We start from the raw sequence: 22,541 nt of genomic DNA, 5'->3' as shown, positions 1-22,541 counted from the left end.
GATAATGAGCCACGCCGCGCATCCGGATAATGAGCCACGCCGCGCATCCGGATAATGAGCCACGCCGCGCATGCAGATAATGAGCCACGCCGCGCATCCAGATAATGAGCCACGCCTCGCATCCAGATAATGAGCCACGCCTCGCATCCAGATAATGAGCCACGCCTCGCATCCAGATAATGAGCCACGCCTCGCATCCAGATAATGAGCCACGCCGCGCATCCAGATAATAAGCCACGCCTCGCATCCGGACAATGAGCCACGCCTCGCATCCAGATAATGAGCCACGCCTCGCATCCAGATAATGAGCCACGCCTCGCATCCAGATAATAAGCCACGCCTCGCATCCAGATAATGAGCCACGCCGCGCATCCGGACAATGAGCCACGCCTCGCATCCAGATAATAAGCCACGCCTCGCATCCAGATAATAAGCCACGCCTCGCATCCAGATAATGAGCCACGCCGCGCATCCAGATAATGAGCCACGCCGCACATCCAGATAATGAGCCACGCTATACATACAGATAATGAGCCACGCCGCGCCTCCAGATAATGAGCCACGCCTCACATCCAGATAATGAGCCACGCCGCACATCCAGATAATGAGCCACGCTATACATACAGATAATGAGCCACGCCGCGCCTCCAGATAATGAGCCACGCCTCACATCCAGATAATGAGCCACGCCGCGCATCCAGATAATGAGCCACGCCTCGCATCCGGACAATGAGCCACGCCTCGCATCCGGACAATGAGCCACGCCTCGCATCCAGATAATGAGCCACGCCGCGCATCCAGATAATGAGCCACGCCGCGCATCCAGATAATGAGCCACGCTATACATACAGATAATGGTTGGATAGTAGTAGTTACTAGTTACTGGATAGTAGTTACTAGTTACTGGATAGTAGTTACTAGTTACTGGATAGTGTATGGTGAAGGGCACCGCCTTTGACATAGAAGACCTGGGTTTGACTCCTGGCTAGGGTCAGTATCTATTCAGTAAGGAGTTCAAGGCAAGACTCAAGGATGGCCTCCTGAGCGCCTCCAAGTGGCTGCAGCTCTTCAGCGCATTGAGTCCGACAGGAGAAAAGCGCTTTACAAATGTTTGGATTATTATAATCATCTCTCACCTCCTTAAACTCTTTGACAGTCTTGAAGTAAAGCCGCTGCTTGTCCAACATCTCCAGATATTCATCATTCAGCTGATCACGTCTCATCTTATTCTGCTGCTTCTTCTTCTCCATCTGCCCATCACAAAGAAGAGAGTTACCCCAACACTGCCTGTCTGCCCCAGAGTCTCCCCAACACTCCGTATCTTCCCCAGAGTTACCCCAACACTCCATATCTGCCCCAGAGTCCCCCCAACACTGCCAATCCGCCCCAGAGTCCCCCAAACACTGCCTATCCATCCCAGAGTCCCCCCCAACACTGCCTGTCTGCCCTAGAGTCCCCCCAACACTGCCTGTCTGCCCCAGAGTCTCCCCAACACTACGTATCTTCCCCAGAGTTACCCCAACACAATGTATCTGCCCCAGAGTCCCCCCAACACTGCCTGTCTGCCCTAGAGTCCCCCCAACACTGCCTGTCTGCCCCAGAGTCTCCCCAACACTCCGTATCTTCCCCAGAGTTACCCCAACACAACGTATCTGCCCCAGAGTCCCCCCAACACTGCCTGTCTGCCCTAGAGTCCCCCCAACACTGCCTGTCTGCCCCAGAGTCTCCCCAACACTCCGTATCTTCCCCAGAGTTACCCCAACACAACGTATCTGCCCCAGAGTCCCCCCAACACTGCCTATCTGCCCCAGAGTTACCCCAACACTACGTATCTGCCCCAGAGTCCCCCCAACACTGCCAATCCGCCCCAGAGTCCCCCAAACACTGCCTATCCATCCCAGAGTCCCGCCCTCCATACTCATTTATCTGCCCTAGAGTCATGTCAGCACTCACATCTCCCCCAGAGTTCCCCCATACTCACTTACCTGCCCAAGAGTCCCCCAAACATATCTGCCCCAGAGCCCCCCCCCCTACCCAACCCTTATACGTTACTCCCCCAATACTCATGTGCCCAAGAGTGACCCTGACACTCATATCTGCCCCAGAGTCACATCAACGTCGTCGCTCCACCCTACGTGTTACATTGTCACGGCAACTCATCATAGGCCCCTGATGAGTTGCTATGACGGCGTAACACGTAGGGCGGAGCAGGCTGCGTGTGCAGAGCGAGCAGGCTGTACCTTGTTTCTGTTTTGCCGAATCCCATCCACAATCTGTTCCATCTGCCGCAGAAACTGCTCCCGCGTGCCGGATGACGCCATGGCCCTGAGCAACAAATAGGAGAGCAACACATCACCATAATGCCGAGGAGGAGAGAGATGTAACAAGAAGAGGAGGGACCGGACGACACGGGGGGAGGAGGAGGGACCGGACGACACGGGGGGAAGGAGGAGGGACCGGACGACACGGGGGGAAGGAGGAGGGACCGGACTACACGGGGGGGGAAGGAGGAGGGACCGGACTACACGGGGGGAAGGAGGGACTGGACGACACGGAGGGAGGAGGGACCGGACGACACGGAAGGAGGAGGGAGCTGATGACACAAGAGGAGGAGGGACCTGATGACACGGGAGGAGGAGGGACCTAATGACGTTTCCCTCTCACACCCTCCACATTTGGCATTTACTCACTGCTGGAAGTTGTCGTGAATGGAGTTCAGTAGATTAACCTGTAAGAAGAAAAATGGTGAGATCAATGCAGGCAATACGAATCTATTCCACCGTACGATCTATAAACACTACCACCGGACATTACATGGTGTTGTGTACAATGTATGGGCTGGAATTTTCACATATATCGAACAGACGTAGCTGCTCCGCCTCCTGGTTGCCCCTCCCCTATGAGCCAGTTCTCTGAGATGCTGTATGGTGGCACAGGTAGGGATTATATAGATATGGCGTATTCCTCTTTGGAATGAGCTGCTCCCCCCCCCCCCCCCTTCCCACACACTTTCCAGTACGTCCGATCTCCAGTACGTCCGATTATGGAAGATCATCCTTTACATCAGTACTGAACACAGTCAATCCCTTTCTTGGTTGGAAACAGATCGGGCATGTTGGAAATTATCTATCTGAAAGGAAAGTCGCACCATGTGTGTCAGGCATGGGACACGGCAAGTGTCTGATCAGCAGACCGGAGTAGGAGATGTGATTGGTCAGTTGGGTGTGGTCAGTCAGGTGTGGTCAGTCGGGAGTGGTCAGTCAGGGAGTGGTCAGTCAGGGAGTGGTCAGTCAGGGAGTGGTCAGTCAGGGAGTGGTCAGTCGGGAGTGGTCAGTCAGGGAGTGGTCAGTCAGGGAGTGGTCAGTCAGGGAGTGATCAGGGAGTGGTCAGTCGGGCGTGGTCAGTCAGGTGTGGTCAGTCGGGTGTGGTCAGTCGGGAGTGGTCAGTCGGGTGTGGTCAGTCGGGAGTGGTCAGTCAGGCGTGGTCAGTCGGGAGTGGTCAGTCAGGCGTGGTCAGTCAGGTGTGGTCAGTCGGGAGTGGTCAGTCGGGAGTGGTCAGTCGGGTGTGGTCAGTCGGGTGTGGTCAGTCGGGTGTGGTCAGTCAGGCGTGGTCAGTCGGGTGTGGTCAGTCGGGAGTGGTCAGTCAGGCGTGGTCAGTCGGGTGTGGTCAGTCGGGAGTGGTCAGTCAGGCGTGGTCAGTCGGGTGTGGTCAGTCGGGAGTGGTCAGTCGGGCGTGGTCAGTCAGGTGTGGTCAGTTGGGAGTGGTCAGTCATGTTCCGTTATGGTGGCTCTCACCTCCTTCTCCAAATAAACCTTCTTATCATCCAGAGTGTTGTAGAGAGTGAAGAACTGCTTGGTCTCCTTGTGAGTGGCTGACACTACAAGACAGATAAGATAGTGTCTCCCCCTGCTGGTAAGCATACGACATAACACAGAGGAGGCACCACTAGCCCCAGCCAATGACTCCTCATTCTTGCAGGAAGGGGAGTGAGACTTACCCTGTGCATAGAGCTCAATAAACCTCTTCTGATACTGAGTCAGCTCCGCCCTGCTGGGAACCTCGTCGATCTTACGCTGCAAGATGGCGATCTCCCGATTCCTGCGAGCCTGACGGGTGACAAGAGGTGTGAGAGGGAGATGAGGCTCACTTGCCATCTAATATACATCAGTCATTCTCGGCCAGGGTTCCTCGAGGTCTCTGCAGGGGCTTCCTGGCATCTTCCCCTCCCGTGCTGGATAATCCAATGTATTGGGATCTGGCCAGTGTCCGGCTGGCCTGTCAATAGATGGAATAGGTGATGGACTAAGCACCCAGGACTGAGGGGGACGCTGAATTTACCCTGCACAGCTGGAAGTGGTTAGGAGTCCAGCTTTGCTGCAATTGGAGCTGGGGCAGTCCCCCATCCAGGAGAGAAATCTGGCAGAATACCTGGTACGCCGATCTCTCAATAACCATAAGTCATATCAATAAACAAATGACATATTGACATTCAGTAAGCTGTTATGAATTCACACATATGTAACATGAATATCAAACTGCACAGTACGGCCGAGAGCTTGTAATGCTCAGCTGCTGGAGGTCTGACCCGCCTGGCAATTTCCCAGATTAACAACGTCTGTAAAGATAGGTCGGCTGGCGTATTCCTATCGGCTAGAAACGCAGGAAATAGGAAGGAGGTGCAGCTACAGAGTAACACATACAGATAATATACACGGGACTCTCACCAGCAATAATCGGATCTTCTGCAGTTTCTCTCGCTCGGCTCTCAGTTGTTGTTCAAACAAGACAGCGGATTCCTGAAAGCAGAACAGAAGACCCCCATTTACTCGTCCCAGCCGGAGCCCCCCGGAGTACATCAGTAATGTCACAATCTGAAGGCTAATCGACTAAGCTGAGATACCGCAGATTGCGTCCCCACCCTCCTCCTGCAACAAACCCCTCCCCCACTACCCTGATCCCCTCCTCCAATAACCAGATTCCCCCAATCATCCTGATCCCCTAACCCCAGTGCCCCCCCCCCCCATCATCCTGATCTGCTCCCCCAATAACGAGATCCCCCCCATCTGATCTGCGTCTCCTATAACCGGACCCCCCCTCTCCCCTCCCCCCATCATTCTGATCCCCTCCCCCCAGCCCCCCATCACTCTGGCCATATTACCTTCTGCTCGCTGCTCTCAGGGCCATCGGACTTCAGACTGTTGATATTCTGCTGCAGACGATTCATTTCCTCCTGTAGAACAGGGAGGAGTTAATATCTGGTCCTGCCCTCATAAACACACCACACCCCCTGGGCCTTTTATGTCCCTCCCCCAAGCAAGCCTTGTAGACATGGAACTCACCCTGCAGTGCACCCGGAATTGCTGCTCTTGAGTCTTGAGACTTTCATTCATGGCCACCAGGGAGCGCAGTTTCTGCAGGATGCTGAATGTCAAGCACAAAACAACACGTCATCATTAGCACAAATCCTTCCATAGCAGCTACTACGTGTCATGGCGGATTACTTACCCGGGGTCAGCCTTAGACTCCGCTGTCTCCAGCATGGACAGCTCCTGCTCCAACTTCTCACTGACCTCTGAAATCTGCATCAGTAGAGTCACATCAAAACATCATCACAAGTTCAACACCCATTGTCAATGCCAAGCAGCAGCAGCTAAAGCAAATGGCATTATGGCAAACATAAAACGGGAAATACAATCATGAGATGCTGGTACACTACTCCCTCTGTATAAATCACTTGTGAGGCCACATCTGGAGTATGGGATAATGCAGGGGGAGGGGGCATGATGCAGTGGGAGGGGACATGATGCAGGGGGAGGAGCATGATGTAGGAGGAGGGGCACACACTACTCCCTCTGTATAAATCACTTGTGAGCCTACATCTGGACTATGGGATAATGCAGGGGGAGGGGACATGATGCAGGGGGAGGAGACATGATGCAGGGGGAGGGGACATGATGCAGGGGGAGGGGCACACATTACTCCCTCTGTATAATCACTTGTGAGGCCACATCTGGAGTATGGGATGGGGAGGAGACATGATGCAGGGGGAGGAGACATGATGCAGGGGGAGGGGCACACACTACTCCCTCTGTATAAATCACTGGTGAGACCACATCTGGAGTATGGGATAATGCAGGGGGAGGAGACATGATGCAGGAGGGGACATGATGCAGGGGGAGGAGACATGATGCAGGGGGAGGGGCACACACTACTCTCTCTGTATAAATCACTTGTGAGGCCACATCTGGAGTATGGGATAATGCAGGGGGAGGGGACATGATGCAGGGGAGGGGCACACACTACTCTCTCTGTATAAATCACTTGTGAGGCCACATCTGGAGTATGGGATAATGCAGGGGAGGAGACATGATGCAGGGGGAGGGGACATGATGCAGGGGGAGGGGCACACACTACTCCCTCTGTATAAATCACTGGTGAGACCACATCTGGAGTATGGGATATTGCGGGGGGAGGAGACATGGTGCAGGGGGAGGAGACATGGTGCAGGGGGAGGGGCACACACTACTCCCTCTGTATAAATCACTGGTGAGACCACATCTGGAGTATGGGATAATGCAGGGGGAGGAGACATGATGCAGGGGGAGGAGCACACACAACTCCCTCTGTATAAATCACTGCTGAGGCCACATCTGGAGTATGGGATAATGCAGGGGGAGGGGACATGATGCAGGGGGAGGGGACATGATGCAGGGGGAGGGGCACAGACTACTCCCTCTGTATAAGTCACTAGTGAGGCCATATCTGGAGTATGGGATAATGCAGGGGGAGGAGACATGATGCAGGGGGAGGAGACATGATGCAGGGGGAGGGGCACACACTACTCCCTCTGTATAAATCACTGCTGAGGCCACATCTGGAGTATGGGATAATGCAGGGGGAGGGGACATGATGCAGGGGGAGGAGACATGATGCAGGGGGAGGGGCACACACTACTCCCTCTGTATAAATCACTGGTGAGACCACATCTGGAGTATGGGATAATGCAGGGGGAGGAGACATGATGCAGGGGAGGGGCACACACTACTCCCTCTGTATAAATCACTTGTGAGGCCACATCTGGAGTATGGGATAATGCAGGGGGAGGGGACATGATGCAGGGGGAGGGACATGATGCAGGGGGAGGGGCACACACTACTCCCTCTGTATAAATCCCTTGTGAGGCCACATCTGGAGTATGGGATAATGCAGGGGGAGGGGACATGATGCAGGGGAGGGGCACACACTACTCCCTCTGTATAAATCACTTGTGAGGCCACATCTGGAGTATGGGATAATGCAGGGGGAGGGGACATGATGCAGGGGGAGGGGACATGATGCAGGGGGAGGGGCACAGACTACTCCCTCTGTATAAGTCACTAGTGAGGCCATATCTGGAGTATGGGATAATGCAGGGGGAGGAGACATGATGCAGGGGGAGGAGACATGATGCAGGGGGAGGGGCACACACTACTCCCTCTGTATAAATCACTGCTGAGGCCACATCTGGAGTATGGGATAATGCAGGGGGAGGGGACATGATGCAGGGGGAGGAGACATGATGCAGGGGGAGGGGCACACACTACTCCCTCTGTATAAATCACTGGTGAGACCACATCTGGAGTATGGGATAATGCAGGGGGAGGAGACATGATGCAGGGGAGGGGCACACACTACTCCCTCTGTATAAATCACTTGTGAGGCCACATCTGGAGTATGGGATAATGCAGGGGGAGGGGACATGATGCAGGGGGAGGGACATGATGCAGGGGGAGGGGCACACACTACTCCCTCTGTATAAATCCCTTGTGAGGCCACATCTGGAGTATGGGATAATGCAGGGGGAGGGGACATGATGCAGGGGAGGGGCACACACTACTCCCTCTGTATAAATCACTTGTGAGGCCACATCTGGAGTATGGGATAATGCAGGGGGAGGGGACATGATGCAGGGGGAGGGGACATGATGCAGGGGGAGGGGCACACACTACTCCCTCTGTATAAATCACTGGTGAGACCACATCTGGAGTATGGGATAATGCAGGGGGAGGAGACATGATGCAGGGGAGGGGCACACACTACTCCCTCTGTATAAATCACTTGTGAGGCCACATCTGGAGTATGGGATAATGCAGGGGGAGGGGACATGATGCAGGGGGAGGGACATGATGCAGGGGGAGGGGCACACACTACTCCCTCTGTATAAATCACTGCTGAGGCCACATCTGGAGTATGGGATAATGCAGGGGGAGGAGACATGATGCAGGGGGAGGGACATGATGCAGGAGGAGGGGCACACACTACTCCCTCTGTATAAATCACTGCTGAGGCCACATCTGGACTATGGGATAATGCAGGGGGAGGGGACATGATGCAGGGGGAGGAGACATGATGCAGGGGGAGGGGCACACACTACTTCCTCTGTATAAATCACTGCTGAGGCCACATCTGGAGTATGTGATAATGCAGGGGGAGGGGACATGATGCAGGGGGAGGGGGCACACACTACTCACTCTGTATAAATCCCTTGTGAGGCCACATCTGGCGTATGGTATAATGCAGGGGGAGGGGACATGATTCAGGGGGAGGAGACATGATGCAGGGGAGGGGCACACACTACTCCCTCTGTATAATCACTTGTGAGGCCACATCTAGAGTATGGGATAATGCAGAGGGAGGGGACATGATGCAGGGGGAGGGGACATGATGCAGGAGGAGGGGCACACACTACTCCCTCTGTATAATCACTTGTGAGGTCACATCTGGAGTATGGGATAATGCAGAGGGAGGGGACATGATGCAGGGGGAGGGGACATGATGCAGGAGGAGGGGCACACACTACTTCCTCTGTATAAATCACTTGTGAGGTCACATCTGGAGTATGGGATAATGCAGGGGGAGGGGACATGATGCAGGGGGAGGGGACATGATGCAGGAGGAGGGGCACACACTACTCCCTCTGTATAAATCCCTTGTGAGGCCACATTTGGCGTATGGTATAATGCAGGGGGAGGGGACATGATTCAGGGGGAGGAGACATGATGCAGGGAGAGGGGCACACACTACTTCCTCTGTATAAATCACTTGTGAGGTCACATCTGGAGTATGGGATAATGCAGAGGGAGGGGACATGATGCAGGGGGAGGGGGCATGATGCAGGGGGAGGGGCACACACTACTCCCTCTGTATAAATCACTGCTGAGGCCACATCTGGACTATGGGATAATGCAGGGGGAAGGGACATGATGCAGGGGGAGGAGACATGATGCAGAGGGAGGGGCACACACTACTCCCTCTGTATAAATCACTTGTGAGGCCACATCTGGACAATGGGATAATGCAGGGGGAGGGGACATGATGCAGGGAGAGGGGACATGATGCAGGGGGAGGGGCACACACTACTCCCTCTGTATAAATCACTGGTGAGGCCACATCTGGAGTATGGGATAATGCAGGGGGAGGGGACATGATGCAGGGGGAGGGGACATGATGCAGGGGAGGGGACATGATGCAGGGGGAGGGGCACACACTACTCCCTCTCTATAAATCACTGCTGAGGCCACATCTGGAATATGGGATAATGCAGGGGGAGGGGCACACACTACTCCCTCTGTATAATCACTGGTGAGGCCACATCTGGAGTATGGGATAATGCAGAGGGAGGGGACATGATGCAGGGGGAGGAGACATGATGCAGGGGGAGGAGACATGATGCAGGGGAGGGGACATGATGCAGGAGGAGGCGCACATACTACTCCCTCTGTATAAATCACTTGTGAGGCCACATCTGGAGTATGGGATATTGCGGGGGGAGGAGACATGGTGCAGGGGGAGGGGACATGGTGCAGGGGGAGGGGCACACACTACTCCCTCTGTATAAATCACTTGTGAGGCCACATCTGGAGTATGGGATAATGCAGGGGGAGGGGACATGATGCAGGGGGAGGGGACATGATGCAGGGGGAGGGGACATGATGCAGGGGGAGGGGGCACACACTACTCCCTCTGTATAAATCACTTGTGAGGCCACATCTGGAGTATGGGATAATGCAGGGGGAGGGGACATGATGCAGGGGGAGGGGACATGATGCAGGGGGAGGAGACATGATGCAGGGGGAGGGGGCACACACTACTCCCTCTGTATAAATCACTTGTGAGGCCACATCTGGAGTATGGGATAATGCAGGGGGAGGGGACATGATGCAGGGGGAGGGGACATGATGCAGGGGGAGGGGACATGATGCAGGGGGAGGGGGCACACACTACTCCCTCTGTATAAATCACTTGTGAGGCCACATCTGGAGTATGGGATAATGCAGGGAGAGGGGACATGATGCAGGGGGAGGGGACATGATGCAGGGGGAGGAGACATGATGCAGGGGGAGGGGACATGATGCAGGGGGAGGGGACATGATGCAGGGGGAGGGGGCACATACTACTCCCTCTGTATAATCACTGGTGAGGCCACATCTGGAGTATGGGATAATGCAGGGGGAGGGGACATGATGCAGGGGGAGGAGACATGATGCAGGGAGGAGGGGACATGATGCAGGGGGAGGGGACATGATGCAGGGGGAGGGGCACACACTACTCCCTCTGTATAAATCACTTGTGAGGCCACATCTGGAGTATGGGATAATGCAGAGGGAGGGGACATGATGCAGGGGGAGGGGACATGATGCAGGAGGAGGGGCACACACTACTCCCTCTGTATAATCACTTGTGAGGTCACATCTGGAGTATGGGATAATGCAGAGGGAGGGGACATGATGCAGGGGGAGGGGACATGATGCAGGAGGAGGGGCACACACTACTTCCTCTGTATAAATCACTTGTGAGGTCACATCTGGAGTATGGGATAATGCAGGGGGAGGGGACATGATGCAGGGGGAGGGGACATGATGCAGGAGGAGGGGCACACACTACTCCCTCTGTATAAATCCCTTGTGAGGCCACATCTGGCGTATGGTATAATGCAGGGGGAGGGGACATGATTCAGGGGGAGGAGACATGATGCAGGGAGAGGGGCACACACTACTTCCTCTGTATAAATCACTTGTGAGGTCACATCTGGAGTATGGGATAATGCAGAGGGAGGGGACATGATGCAGGGGGAGGGGGCATGATGCAGGGGGAGGGGCACACACTACTCCCTCTGTATAAATCACTGCTGAGGCCACATCTGGACTATGGGATAATGCAGGGGGAGGGGACATGATGCAGGGGGAGGAGACATGATGCAGAGGGAGGGGCACACACTACTCCCTCTGTATAAATCACTTGTGAGGCCACATCTGGACAATGGGATAATGCAGGGGGAGGGGACATGATGCAGGGGGAGGGGACATGATGCAGGGGGAGGGGCACACACTACTCCCTCTGTATAAATCACTGGTGAGGCCACATCTGGAGTATGGGATAATGCAGGGGGAGGGGACATGATGCAGGGGGAGGGGACATGATGCAGGGGAGGGGACATGATGCAGGGGGAGGGGCACACACTACTCCCTCTCTATAAATCACTGCTGAGGCCACATCTGGAATATGGGATAATGCAGGGGGAGGGGCACACACTACTCCCTCTGTATAATCACTGGTGAGGCCACATCTGGAGTATGGGATAATGCAGAGGGAGGGGACATGATGCAGGGGGAGGAGACATGATGCAGGGGGAGGAGACATGATGCAGGGGAGGGGACATGATGCAGGAGGAGGCGCACATACTACTCCCTCTGTATAAATCACTTGTGAGGCCACATCTGGAGTATGGGATATTGCGGGGGGAGGAGACATGGTGCAGGGGGAGGGGACATGGTGCAGGGGGAGGGGCACACACTACTCCCTCTGTATAAATCACTTGTGAGGCCACATCTGGAGTATGGGATAATGCAGGGGGAGGGGACATGATGCAGGGGGAGGGGACATGATGCAGGGGGAGGGGACATGATGCAGGGGGAGGGGGCACACACTACTCACTCTGTATAAATCACTTGTGAGGCCACATCTGGAGTATGGGATAATGCAGGGGGAGGGGACATGATTCAGGGGGAGGAGACATGATGCAGGGGAGGGGCACACACTACTCCCTCTGTATAATCACTTGTGAGGCCACATCTAGAGTATGGGATAATGCAGAGGGAGGGGACATGATGCAGGGGGAGGGGACATGATGCAGGAGGAGGGGCACACACTACTCCCTCTGTATAATCACTTGTGAGGTCACATCTGGAGTATGGGATAATGCAGAGGGAGGGGACATGATGCAGGGGGAGGGGACATGATGCAGGAGGAGGGGCACACACTACCTCTGTATAAATCACTTGTGAGGTCACATCTGGAGTATGGGATAATGCAGGGGGAGGGGACATGATGCAGGGGGAGGGGACATGATGCAGGAGGAGGGGCACACACTACTCCCTCTGTATAAATCCCTTGTGAGGCCACATTTGGCGTATGGTATAATGCAGGGGGAGGGGACATGATTCAGGGGGAGGAGACATGATGCAGGGAGAGGGGCACACACTACTTCCTCTGTATAAATCACTTGTGAGGTCACATCTGGAGTATGGGATAATGCAGAGGGAGGGGACATGATGCAGGGGGAGGGGGCATGATGCAGGGGGAGGGGCACACACTACTCCCTCTGTATAAATCACTGCTGAGGCCACATCTGGACTATGGGATAATGCAGGGGGAAGGGACATGATGCAGGGGGAGGAGACATGATGCAGAGGGAGGGGCACACACTACTCCCTCTGTATAAATCACTTGTGAGGCCACATCTGGACAATGGGATAATGCAGGGGGAGGGGACATGATGCAGGGAGAGGGGACATGATGCAGGGGGAGGGGCACACACTACTCCCTCTGTATAAATCACTGGTGAGGCCACATCTGGAGTATGGGATAATGCAGGGGGAGGGGACATGATGCAGGGGGAGGGGACATGATGCAGGGGAGGGGACATGATGCAGGGGGAGGGGCACACACTACTCCCTCTCTATAAATCACTGCTGAGGCCACATCTGGAATATGGGATAATGCAGGGGGAGGGGCACACACTACTCCCTCTGTATAATCACTGGTGAGGCCACATCTGGAGTATGGGATAATGCAGAGGGAGGGGACATGATGCAGGGGGAGGAGACATGATGCAGGGGGAGGAGACATGATGCAGGGGAGGGGACATGATGCAGGAGGAGGCGCACATACTACTCCCTCTGTATAAATCACTTGTGAGGCCACATCTGGAGTATGGGATATTGCGGGGGGAGGAGACATGGTGCAGGGGGAGGGGACATGGTGCAGGGGGAGGGGCACACACTACTCCCTCTGTATAAATCACTTGTGAGGCCACATCTGGAGTATGGGATAATGCAGGGGGAGGGGACATGATGCAGGGGGAGGGGACATGATGCAGGGGGAGGGGGCACACACTACTCCCTCTGTATAAATCACTTGTGAGGCCACATCTGGAGTATGGGATAATGCAGGGGGAGGGGACATGATGCAGGGGGAGGGGACATGATGCAGGGGGAGGAGACATGATGCAGGGGGAGGGGGCACACACTACTCCCTCTGTATAAATCACTTGTGAGGCCACATCTGGAGTATGGGATAATGCAGGGGGAGGGGACATGATGCAGGGGGAGGGGACATGATGCAGGGGGAGGGGACATGATGCAGGGGGAGGGGGCACACACTACTCCCTCTGTATAAATCACTTGTGAGGCCACATCTGGAGTATGGGATAATGCAGGGAGAGGGGACATGATGCAGGGGGAGGGGACATGATGCAGGGGGAGGAGACATGATGCAGGGGGAGGGGACATGATGCAGGGGGAGGGGACATGATGCAGGGGGAGGGGGCACATACTACTCCCTCTGTATAATCACTGGTGAGGCCACATCTGGAGTATGGGATAATGCAGGGGGAGGGGACATGATGCAGGGGGAGGAGACATGATGCAGGGAGGAGGGGACATGATGCAGGGGGAGGGGACATGATGCAGGGGGAGGGGCACACACTACTCCCTCTGTATAAATCACTTGTGAGGCCACATCTGGAGTATGGGATAATGCAGAGGGAGGGGACATGATGCAGGGGGAGGGGACATGATGCAGGAGGAGGGGCACACACTACTCCCTCTGTATAATCACTTGTGAGGTCACATCTGGAGTATGGGATAATGCAGAGGGAGGGGACATGATGCAGGGGGAGGGGACATGATGCAGGAGGAGGGGCACACACTACTTCCTCTGTATAAATCACTTGTGAGGTCACATCTGGAGTATGGGATAATGCAGGGGGAGGGGACATGATGCAGGGGGAGGGGACATGATGCAGGAGGAGGGGCACACACTACTCCCTCTGTATAAATCCCTTGTGAGGCCACATCTGGCGTATGGTATAATGCAGGGGGAGGGGACATGATTCAGGGGGAGGAGACATGATGCAGGGAGAGGGGCACACACTACTTCCTCTGTATAAATCACTTGTGAGGTCACATCTGGAGTATGGGATAATGCAGAGGGAGGGGACATGATGCAGGGGGAGGGGGCATGATGCAGGGGGAGGGGCACACACTACTCCCTCTGTATAAATCACTGCTGAGGCCACATCTGGACTATGGGATAATGCAGGGGGAGGGGACATGATGCAGGGGGAGGAGACATGATGCAGAGGGAGGGGCACACACTACTCCCTCTGTATAAATCACTTGTGAGGCCACATCTGGACAATGGGATAATGCAGGGGGAGGGGACATGATGCAGGGGGAGGGGACATGATGCAGGGGGAGGGGCACACACTACTCCCTCTGTATAAATCACTGGTGAGGCCACATCTGGAGTATGGGATAATGCAGGGGGAGGGGACATGATGCAGGGGGAGGGGACATGATGCAGGGGAGGGGACATGATGCAGGGGGAGGGGCACACACTACTCCCTCTCTATAAATCACTGCTGAGGCCACATCTGGAATATGGGATAATGCAGGGGGAGGGGCACACACTACTCCCTCTGTATAATCACTGGTGAGGCCACATCTGGAGTATGGGATAATGCAGAGGGAGGGGACATGATGCAGGGGGAGGAGACATGATGCAGGGGGAGGAGACATGATGCAGGGGAGGGGACATGATGCAGGAGGAGGCGCACATACTACTCCCTCTGTATAAATCACTTGTGAGGCCACATCTGGAGTATGGGATATTGCGGGGGGAGGAGACATGGTGCAGGGGGAGGGGACATGGTGCAGGGGGAGGGGCACACACTACTCCCTCTGTATAAATCACTTGTGAGGCCACATCTGGAGTATGGGATAATGCAGGGGGAGGGGACATGATGCAGGGGGAGGGGACATGATGCAGGGGGAGGGGACATGATGCAGGGGGAGGGGGCACACACTACTCCCTCTGTATAAATCACTTGTGAGGCCACATCTGGAGTATGGGATAATGCAGGAGGAGGGGACATGATGCAGGGGGAGGGGACATGATGCAGGGGGAGGGGACATGATGCAGGGGGAGGGGGCACACACTACTCCCTCTGTATAAATCACTTGTGAGGCCACATCTGGAGTATGGGATAATGCAGGGGGAGGGGACATGATGCAGGGGGAGGGGACATGATGCAGGGGGAGGAGACATGATGCAGGGGGAGGGGACATGATGCAGGGGGAGGGGACATGATGCAGGGGGAGGGGGCACATACTACTCCCTCTGTATAATCACTGGTGAGGCCACATCTGGAGTATGGGATAATGCAGGGGGAGGGGACATGATGCAGGGGGAGGAGACATGATGCAGGGAGGAGGGGACATGATGCAGGGAGGAGGGGACATGATGCAGGGGGAGGGGACATGATGCAGGGGGAGGGGCACACACTACTCCCTCTGTATAAATCACTTGTGAGGCCACATCTGGAGTATGGGATAATGCAGGGGGAGGAGACATGATGCAGGGGGAGGAGACATGATGCAGGGAGGAGGGGCACACACTACTCCCTCTGTATAATCACTTGTGAGGCCACATCTAGAGTATGGGATAATGCAGGGGGAGGAGACATGATGCAGGGGGAGGAGACATGATGCAGGGGAGGGGCACACACTACTCCCTCTGTATAATCACTTGTGAGGCCACATCTGGAGTATGGGATAATGCAGGGGGAGGGGACATGATGCAGGGGGAGGAGACATGATGCAGGGGGAGGGGCACACACTACTCCCTCTGTATAATCACTGGTGAGGCCACATCTGGAGTATGGGATAATGCAGGGGGAGGGGACATGATGCAGGGGGAGGGGACATGATGCAGGGGGAGGGGCACACACTACTACCTTTGTATAAATCACTGCTGAGGCCACATCTGGACTATGGGATAATGCGGGGGGAGGGGACATGATGCAGGGGGAGGAGACATGATGCAGGGGGAGGGGCACACACTACTCCCTTTGTATAAATCACTTGTGAGGCCACATCTGGAGTATGGGATAATGCGGGGGGAGGGGACATGATGCGGGGGAGGGGACATGATGCGGGGGGAGGGGACATGATGTGGGGAGAGGGCACATGATGCAGGGGGAGGGGCAGTATAGGATAATGCAGGGGGAGGGGTACACACTACTCCCTCTGTATAATTCACATGCAAGGACACATGTGGAGTGTGGGGAAAAGGTCTGGGCACCACATTACAGAAAGGACATTGAGCTTCTGGAACATGTTCAATGACAGGCAACTAAATGAATCATCGGGATGAAAGGTCTCACTTATGGTGGCCATACACGGCACAATAAAAACATTCAATTTTCCCGTTTATTTGATCTAAATGATCGAATCTAATGAAAGTTGAAAATATTTTTTTTTTTCGATCAAGAAATTCGATTGGTTATCCAGTTTTTTCTTGAAAAATCTGATCAGACATGCTGGAAAAATCTTTATATTTAATCTAACAGAATAATCAAACTAAATTAATCGGAAAAAAATGAAAAATTGTACCATGTATGGCCATCTTTAGAGGTGGCCTAATTAACATAAATAATAAATATAGCAACACAAAAGCTTGGCACATGAGGTTTGTATCCCTAGGCCTGTAGGACAGGGGCCATGATCTGTACACTAGGCCTGTAGGACAAGGGACATGATCTGTACACTAGGCCTGTAGGACAAGGGGCCATGATCTGTACACTAGGCCTGTAGGACAAGGGACATGATCTGTACACTAGGCCTGTAGGACAAGGGGCCATGATCTGTACACTAGGCCTGTAGTACAAGGGACATGATCTGTACACTAGGCCTGTAGGACAGGGGACATGATCTGTACACTAGGCCTGTAGGACAGGGGGACATGATCTGTACACTAGGCCTGTAGGACAAGGGACATGATCTGTACACTAGGCCTGTAGGACAAGGGACATGATCTGTACACTAGGCCTGTAGGACAGGGGCCATGATCTGTACACTAGGCCTGTAGGACAAGGGACATGATCTGTACACTAGGCCTGTAGGACAGGGTGCCATGATCTGTACACTAGGCCTGTAGGACAAGGGACATGATCTGTACACTAGGCCTGTAGGACAGGGGGACATGATCTGTACACTAGGCCTGTAGGACAAGGGACATGATCTGTACACTAGGCCTGTAGGACAGGGGGCCATGATCTGTACACTAGGCCTGTAGGACAGGGGGACATGATCTGTACACTAGGCCTGTAGGACAAGGGACATGATCTGTACACTAGGCTTGTAGGACAGGGGGACATGATCTGTACACTAGGCCTGTAGGACAAGGGACATGATCTGTACACTAGGCCTGTAGGACAGGGGGACATGATCTGTACACTAGGCCTGTAGGACAAGGGACATGATCTGTACACTAGGCTTGTAGGACAGGGGGACATGATCTGTACACTAGGCCTGTAGGACAAGGGACATGATCTGTACACTAGGCCTGTAGGACAGGGGGACATGATCTGTACACTAGGCCTGTAGGACAAGGGCCATGATCTGTACACTAGGCCTGTAGGACAAGGGACATGATCTGTACACTAGGCCTGTAGGACAGGGGGCCATGATCTGTACACTAGGCCTGTAGGACAAGGGCCATGATCTGTACACTAGGCCTGTAGGACAAGGGCCATGATCTGTACACTAGGCCTGTAGGACAGGGGGACATGATCTGTACACTAGGCCTGTAGGACAGGGGGACATGATCTGTACACTAGGCCTGTAGGACAAGGGCCATGATCTGTACACTAGGCCTGTAGGACAAGGGACATGATCTGTACACTAGGCCTGTAGGACAGGGGGCCATGATCTGTACACTAGGCCTGTAGGACAGGGGCCATGATCTGTACACTAGGCCTGTAGGACAAGGGACATGATCTGTACACTAGGCCTGTAGGACAGGGGGCCATGATCTGTACACTAGGCCTGTAGGACAAGGGACATGATCTGTACACTAGGCCTGTAGGACAAGGGCCATGATCTGTACACTAGGCCTGTAGGACAGGGGGCCATGATCTGTACACTAGGCCTGTAGGACAGGGGCCATGATCTGTACACTAGGCCTGTAGGACAAGGGACATGATCTGTACACTAGGCCTGTAGGACAAGGGACATGATCTGTACACTAGGCCTGTAGGACAAGGGCCATGATCTGTACACTAGGCCTGTAGGACAAGGGACATGATCTGTACACTAGGCCTGTAGGACAAGGGACATGATCTGTACACTAGGCCTGTAGGACAGGGGGCCATGATCTGTACACTAGGCCTGTAGGACAAGGGACATGATCTGTACACTAGGCCTGTAGGACAGGGGGCCATGATCTGTACACTAGGCCTGTAGGACAAGGGACATGATCTGTACACTAGGCCTGTAGGACAAGGGCCATGATCTGTACACTAGGCCTGTAGGACAAGGGCCATGATCTGTACACTAGGCCTGTAGGACAAGGGCCATGATCTGTACACTAGGCCTGTAGGACAAGGGACATGATCTGTACACTAGGCCTGTAGGACAGGGGCCATGATCTGTACACTAGGCCTGTAGGACAGGGGCCATGATCTGTACACTAGGCCTGTAGGACAAGGGCCATGATCTGTACACTAGGCCTGTAGGACAAGGGCCATGATCTGTACACTAGGCCTGTAGGACAAGGGCCATGATCTGTACACTAGGCCTGTAGGACAGGGGCCATGATCTGTACACTAGGCCTGTAGGACAAGGGACAATGATCTGTACACTAGGCCTGTAGGACAAGGGACATGATCTGTACACTAGGCCTGTAGGACAGGGGCCATGATCTGTACACTAGGCCTGTAGGACAGGGGCCATGATCTGTACACTAGGCCTGTAGGACAGGGGGCCATGATCTGTACACTAGGCCTGTAGGACAAGGGGCCATGATCTGTACACTAGGCCTGTAGGACAAGGGACATGATCTGTACACTAGGCCTGTAGGACAAGGGCCATGATCTGTACACTAGGCCTGTAGGACAAGGGCCATGATCTGTACACTAGGCCTGTAGGACAAGGGACATGATCTGTACACTAGGCCTGTAGGACAGGGGCCATGATCTGTACACTAGGCCTGTAGGACAGGGGGACATGATATGTATATAGAGGATTTTTTTTTCAATTACCATTTAGAAAGGGGGTTCTTTAGTGGAGAGTGGATAAAATGTGGAATGTATTACCACAGGAAGTAGTTATGACAAATTCTAGATCTGCTTTTAAGGGGGACTTGAAAGCTTGCCTTGCATTGAAGGGCATCCTGGAGGGTTAGAATTGCTGGAGATCGGAAAGTAATTTTTTTTCATTTCTACAGCCAATTCTTGTAAGGATTTTTCTACTTCCTCAGGATCAGCTGTGATATATGAGTGTGTAGCCTAGTGCAAATGTGATGGACAAATGCATTTCTCCAACCAAACTATGTAGAAACAATCAAGGGCAACATATTTTGCATTACCTCTGATAACTTCTTCTTGGCCTCATCGCACTGCATGCAAACGTCGGAATACTTCTCCTTCAGCTGCCATGAGAGATCACAGATGAGAAGGTGTCAGTAAGGAGCTCAAGACCCCTCTGCTGTCCCTCCATTACCAGGGCCGTCATGTTCCCACTACGGAGCTCACAGACCCCTCTGCTATCCCTCCATTACCAGGGCCGTCATGTTCCCACTACGGAGCTCACAGACCCCTCTGCTATCCCTCCATTACCAGGGCCGTCATGTTCCCACTAAGGAGCTCACAGATCCCTCCAATTTTCCTTCACCGCCCTCCTCCCCCTTCTCTAATTTTCCTCCATAACCAGATTCATTATATTCCAAGTCTGAAGTTAAAACCACCCTTTTACTCTTCCACCTAGACAATTATGGTCCAGCTAAGGAGCTCACAGACACTTCACACCCCAACACACACACAATTTTCATCAATCGCCAAGATATTCTTACTCTAACAAAGGAGCACTTTACATTTCTTCTGCCCCCCCCCCCCCATGTTCCTCTAACACCTTGGCCATTATCTTCTAACTAGTGAGCTCATTGACAACCCGTCCACATTTCACCATCACCTTGACCTTCAATTTTCATCAAAAGAGCTCAAAGAACCCCATCGTGTCCCTCCATCACCAGGACCTTTATATTTCCCTAAAAGAGCTACCAGAACTCTCCGAATATCCATTCGTCGCTAGAATCCTCATATTCCATATAAGGCGCTGTTTAAACTCTTCTGTTCCCCATGTTACTCAATCACCTGGACCTTAGGAAGCTCATATACTTCTATTATGGTCCTTCCTCACAAAGTCCTGCATATTCTACTTAAAGAGCTCACAGAACCACTCAATGTTCCTCCTTCCCCTGGACCTTCATGTTCCAACTAAGGTGCTCACATAACCCCCTAATGTTCCTCCTCCACCCGGACCTTCATGTTCCAACTAAGGAGCTCACAGAACCCCCTAATGTTCCTCCTTCACCTGGACCTTCATGTTCCAACTACAGAGCTCACAGAACCCCTTAATCTTCCTCCATCACCTGGACCTTCATGTTCCAACTAAGGTGCTCACATAACCCCCTAATGTTCCTTCATCACCTGGACCTTCAAGTTCCAACTAAGGAGCTCACAGAACCCCCTAATGTTCCTCCATCACCTGGACCTTCATGTTCCAACTAAGGAGCTCACAGAACCCCCTAATGTTCCTCCATCACCTGGACCTTCAAGTTCCAACTAAGGAGCTCACAGAACCCCCTAATGTTCCTCCATCACCTGGAACTTCATGTTCCAACTAAGGAGCTCACAGAACCCCCTAATGTTCCTCCATCACCTGGACCTTCATGTTCCAACTAAGGAGCTCACAGAACCCCCTAATGTTCCTCCATCACCTGGACCTTCATGTTCCAACTAAGGAGCTCACAGAACCCCCTAATGTTCCTCCTTCACCTGGACCTTCATGTTCCAACTACGGAGCTCACAGAACCCCTTAATGTTCCTCCATCACCTGGACCTTCAAGTTCCAACTAAGGAGCTCACAGAACCCCCCCCAATGTTCCTCCTTCACCTGGACCTTCATGTTCCAACTAAGGAGCTCACAGAACCCCCTAATGTTCCTCCTCCACCTGGACCTTCATGTTCCAACTAAGGAGCTCACAGAACCCCCTAATGTTCCTCCTTCACCTGGACCTTCATGTTCCAACTACGGAGCTCACAGAACCCCTTAATGTTCCTCCATCACCTGGACCTTCAAGTTCCAACTAAGGAGCTCACAGAACCCCCCCAATGTTCCTCCTTCACCTGGACCTTCATGTTCCAACTAAGGAGCTCACAGAACCCCCTAATGTTCCTCCATCACCTGGACCTTCATGTTCCAACTAAGGAGCTCACAGAACCCCCTAATGTTCCTCCATCACCTGGAACTTCATGTTCCAACTAAGGAGCTCACAGAACCCCCTAATGTTCCTCCATCACCTGGACCTTCATGTTCCAACTAAGGAGCTCACAGAACACTACTGTTCCTCCATCACCTGGACCTTCATGTTCCAACTAAGGAGCTCACAGAACACTACTGTTCCTCCATCACCTGGACCTTCATGTTCCAACTAAGGAGCTCACAGAACACTACTGTTCCTCCATCACCTGGACCTTCATGTTCCAACTAAGGAGCTCACCTAGTTTCTGTGTGAAACGAAATTAGATCCAGAAATAAATGCCTGCTGGAAGATTTTAGCAATTGCTGGCTGGACTTTTTTGCAAATTTTGATATAGATTTTACATTTTGCCTGGAGATATTTGAACATTTAATTGAAATGAGTTTGCTTTAAAGTAGTTAATGGACTACCATAATGATTCTCCTTCACTGAAAGCTTCCAATCCACTGAAGGAGCTCATGAGCTCCCAAATGAATTTCCATCATTAGGACATTCCTGTTCAGCATAAAGGCTCATACACACATCAGACTATAGTCTTTGGGAAATGAAAGATCACAGACCAATGTTACCCCCTTCCATGTAGTATGAGAGCCATACTCTACACAGTCTATTCTATGGAG

The 22,541-nt window shown here is 53.3% G+C and overlaps 1 protein-coding gene across 1 annotated transcript in view; it reads right to left on the bottom strand.

Moving 5' to 3' along the window:
* The window catches only part of CCDC93 (coiled-coil domain containing 93), a gene marked incomplete at its 5' end in the record, with an annotated part of 100,430 nt that overhangs the window by 21,098 nt on the left and 56,791 nt on the right, over positions 1-22,541 (bottom strand). Inside the window, 10 exons of the mRNA XM_068264795.1 lie at positions 1,137-1,250; positions 2,241-2,325; positions 2,691-2,728; positions 3,795-3,877; positions 3,998-4,106; positions 4,725-4,796; positions 5,159-5,230; positions 5,340-5,421; positions 5,506-5,579; positions 19,969-20,031. Of these exons, the coding sequence (XP_068120896.1) occupies positions 1,137-1,250; positions 2,241-2,325; positions 2,691-2,728; positions 3,795-3,877; positions 3,998-4,106; positions 4,725-4,796; positions 5,159-5,230; positions 5,340-5,421; positions 5,506-5,579; positions 19,969-20,031 (792 nt within the window). The remainder of the gene's footprint in view (positions 1-1,136; positions 1,251-2,240; positions 2,326-2,690; positions 2,729-3,794; positions 3,878-3,997; positions 4,107-4,724; positions 4,797-5,158; positions 5,231-5,339; positions 5,422-5,505; positions 5,580-19,968; positions 20,032-22,541) is intronic.

This window comes from Hyperolius riggenbachi, unplaced genomic scaffold, assembly GCF_040937935.1.
Source record: "Hyperolius riggenbachi isolate aHypRig1 unplaced genomic scaffold, aHypRig1.pri scaffold_155, whole genome shotgun sequence".
In the NCBI taxonomy this organism is placed as follows: Eukaryota; Metazoa; Chordata; class Amphibia; order Anura; family Hyperoliidae; genus Hyperolius; species Hyperolius riggenbachi.
The sequence above is the reverse complement of the archived record's forward strand: the minus strand, read 5'-3'. Positions and strand labels throughout refer to the sequence as shown.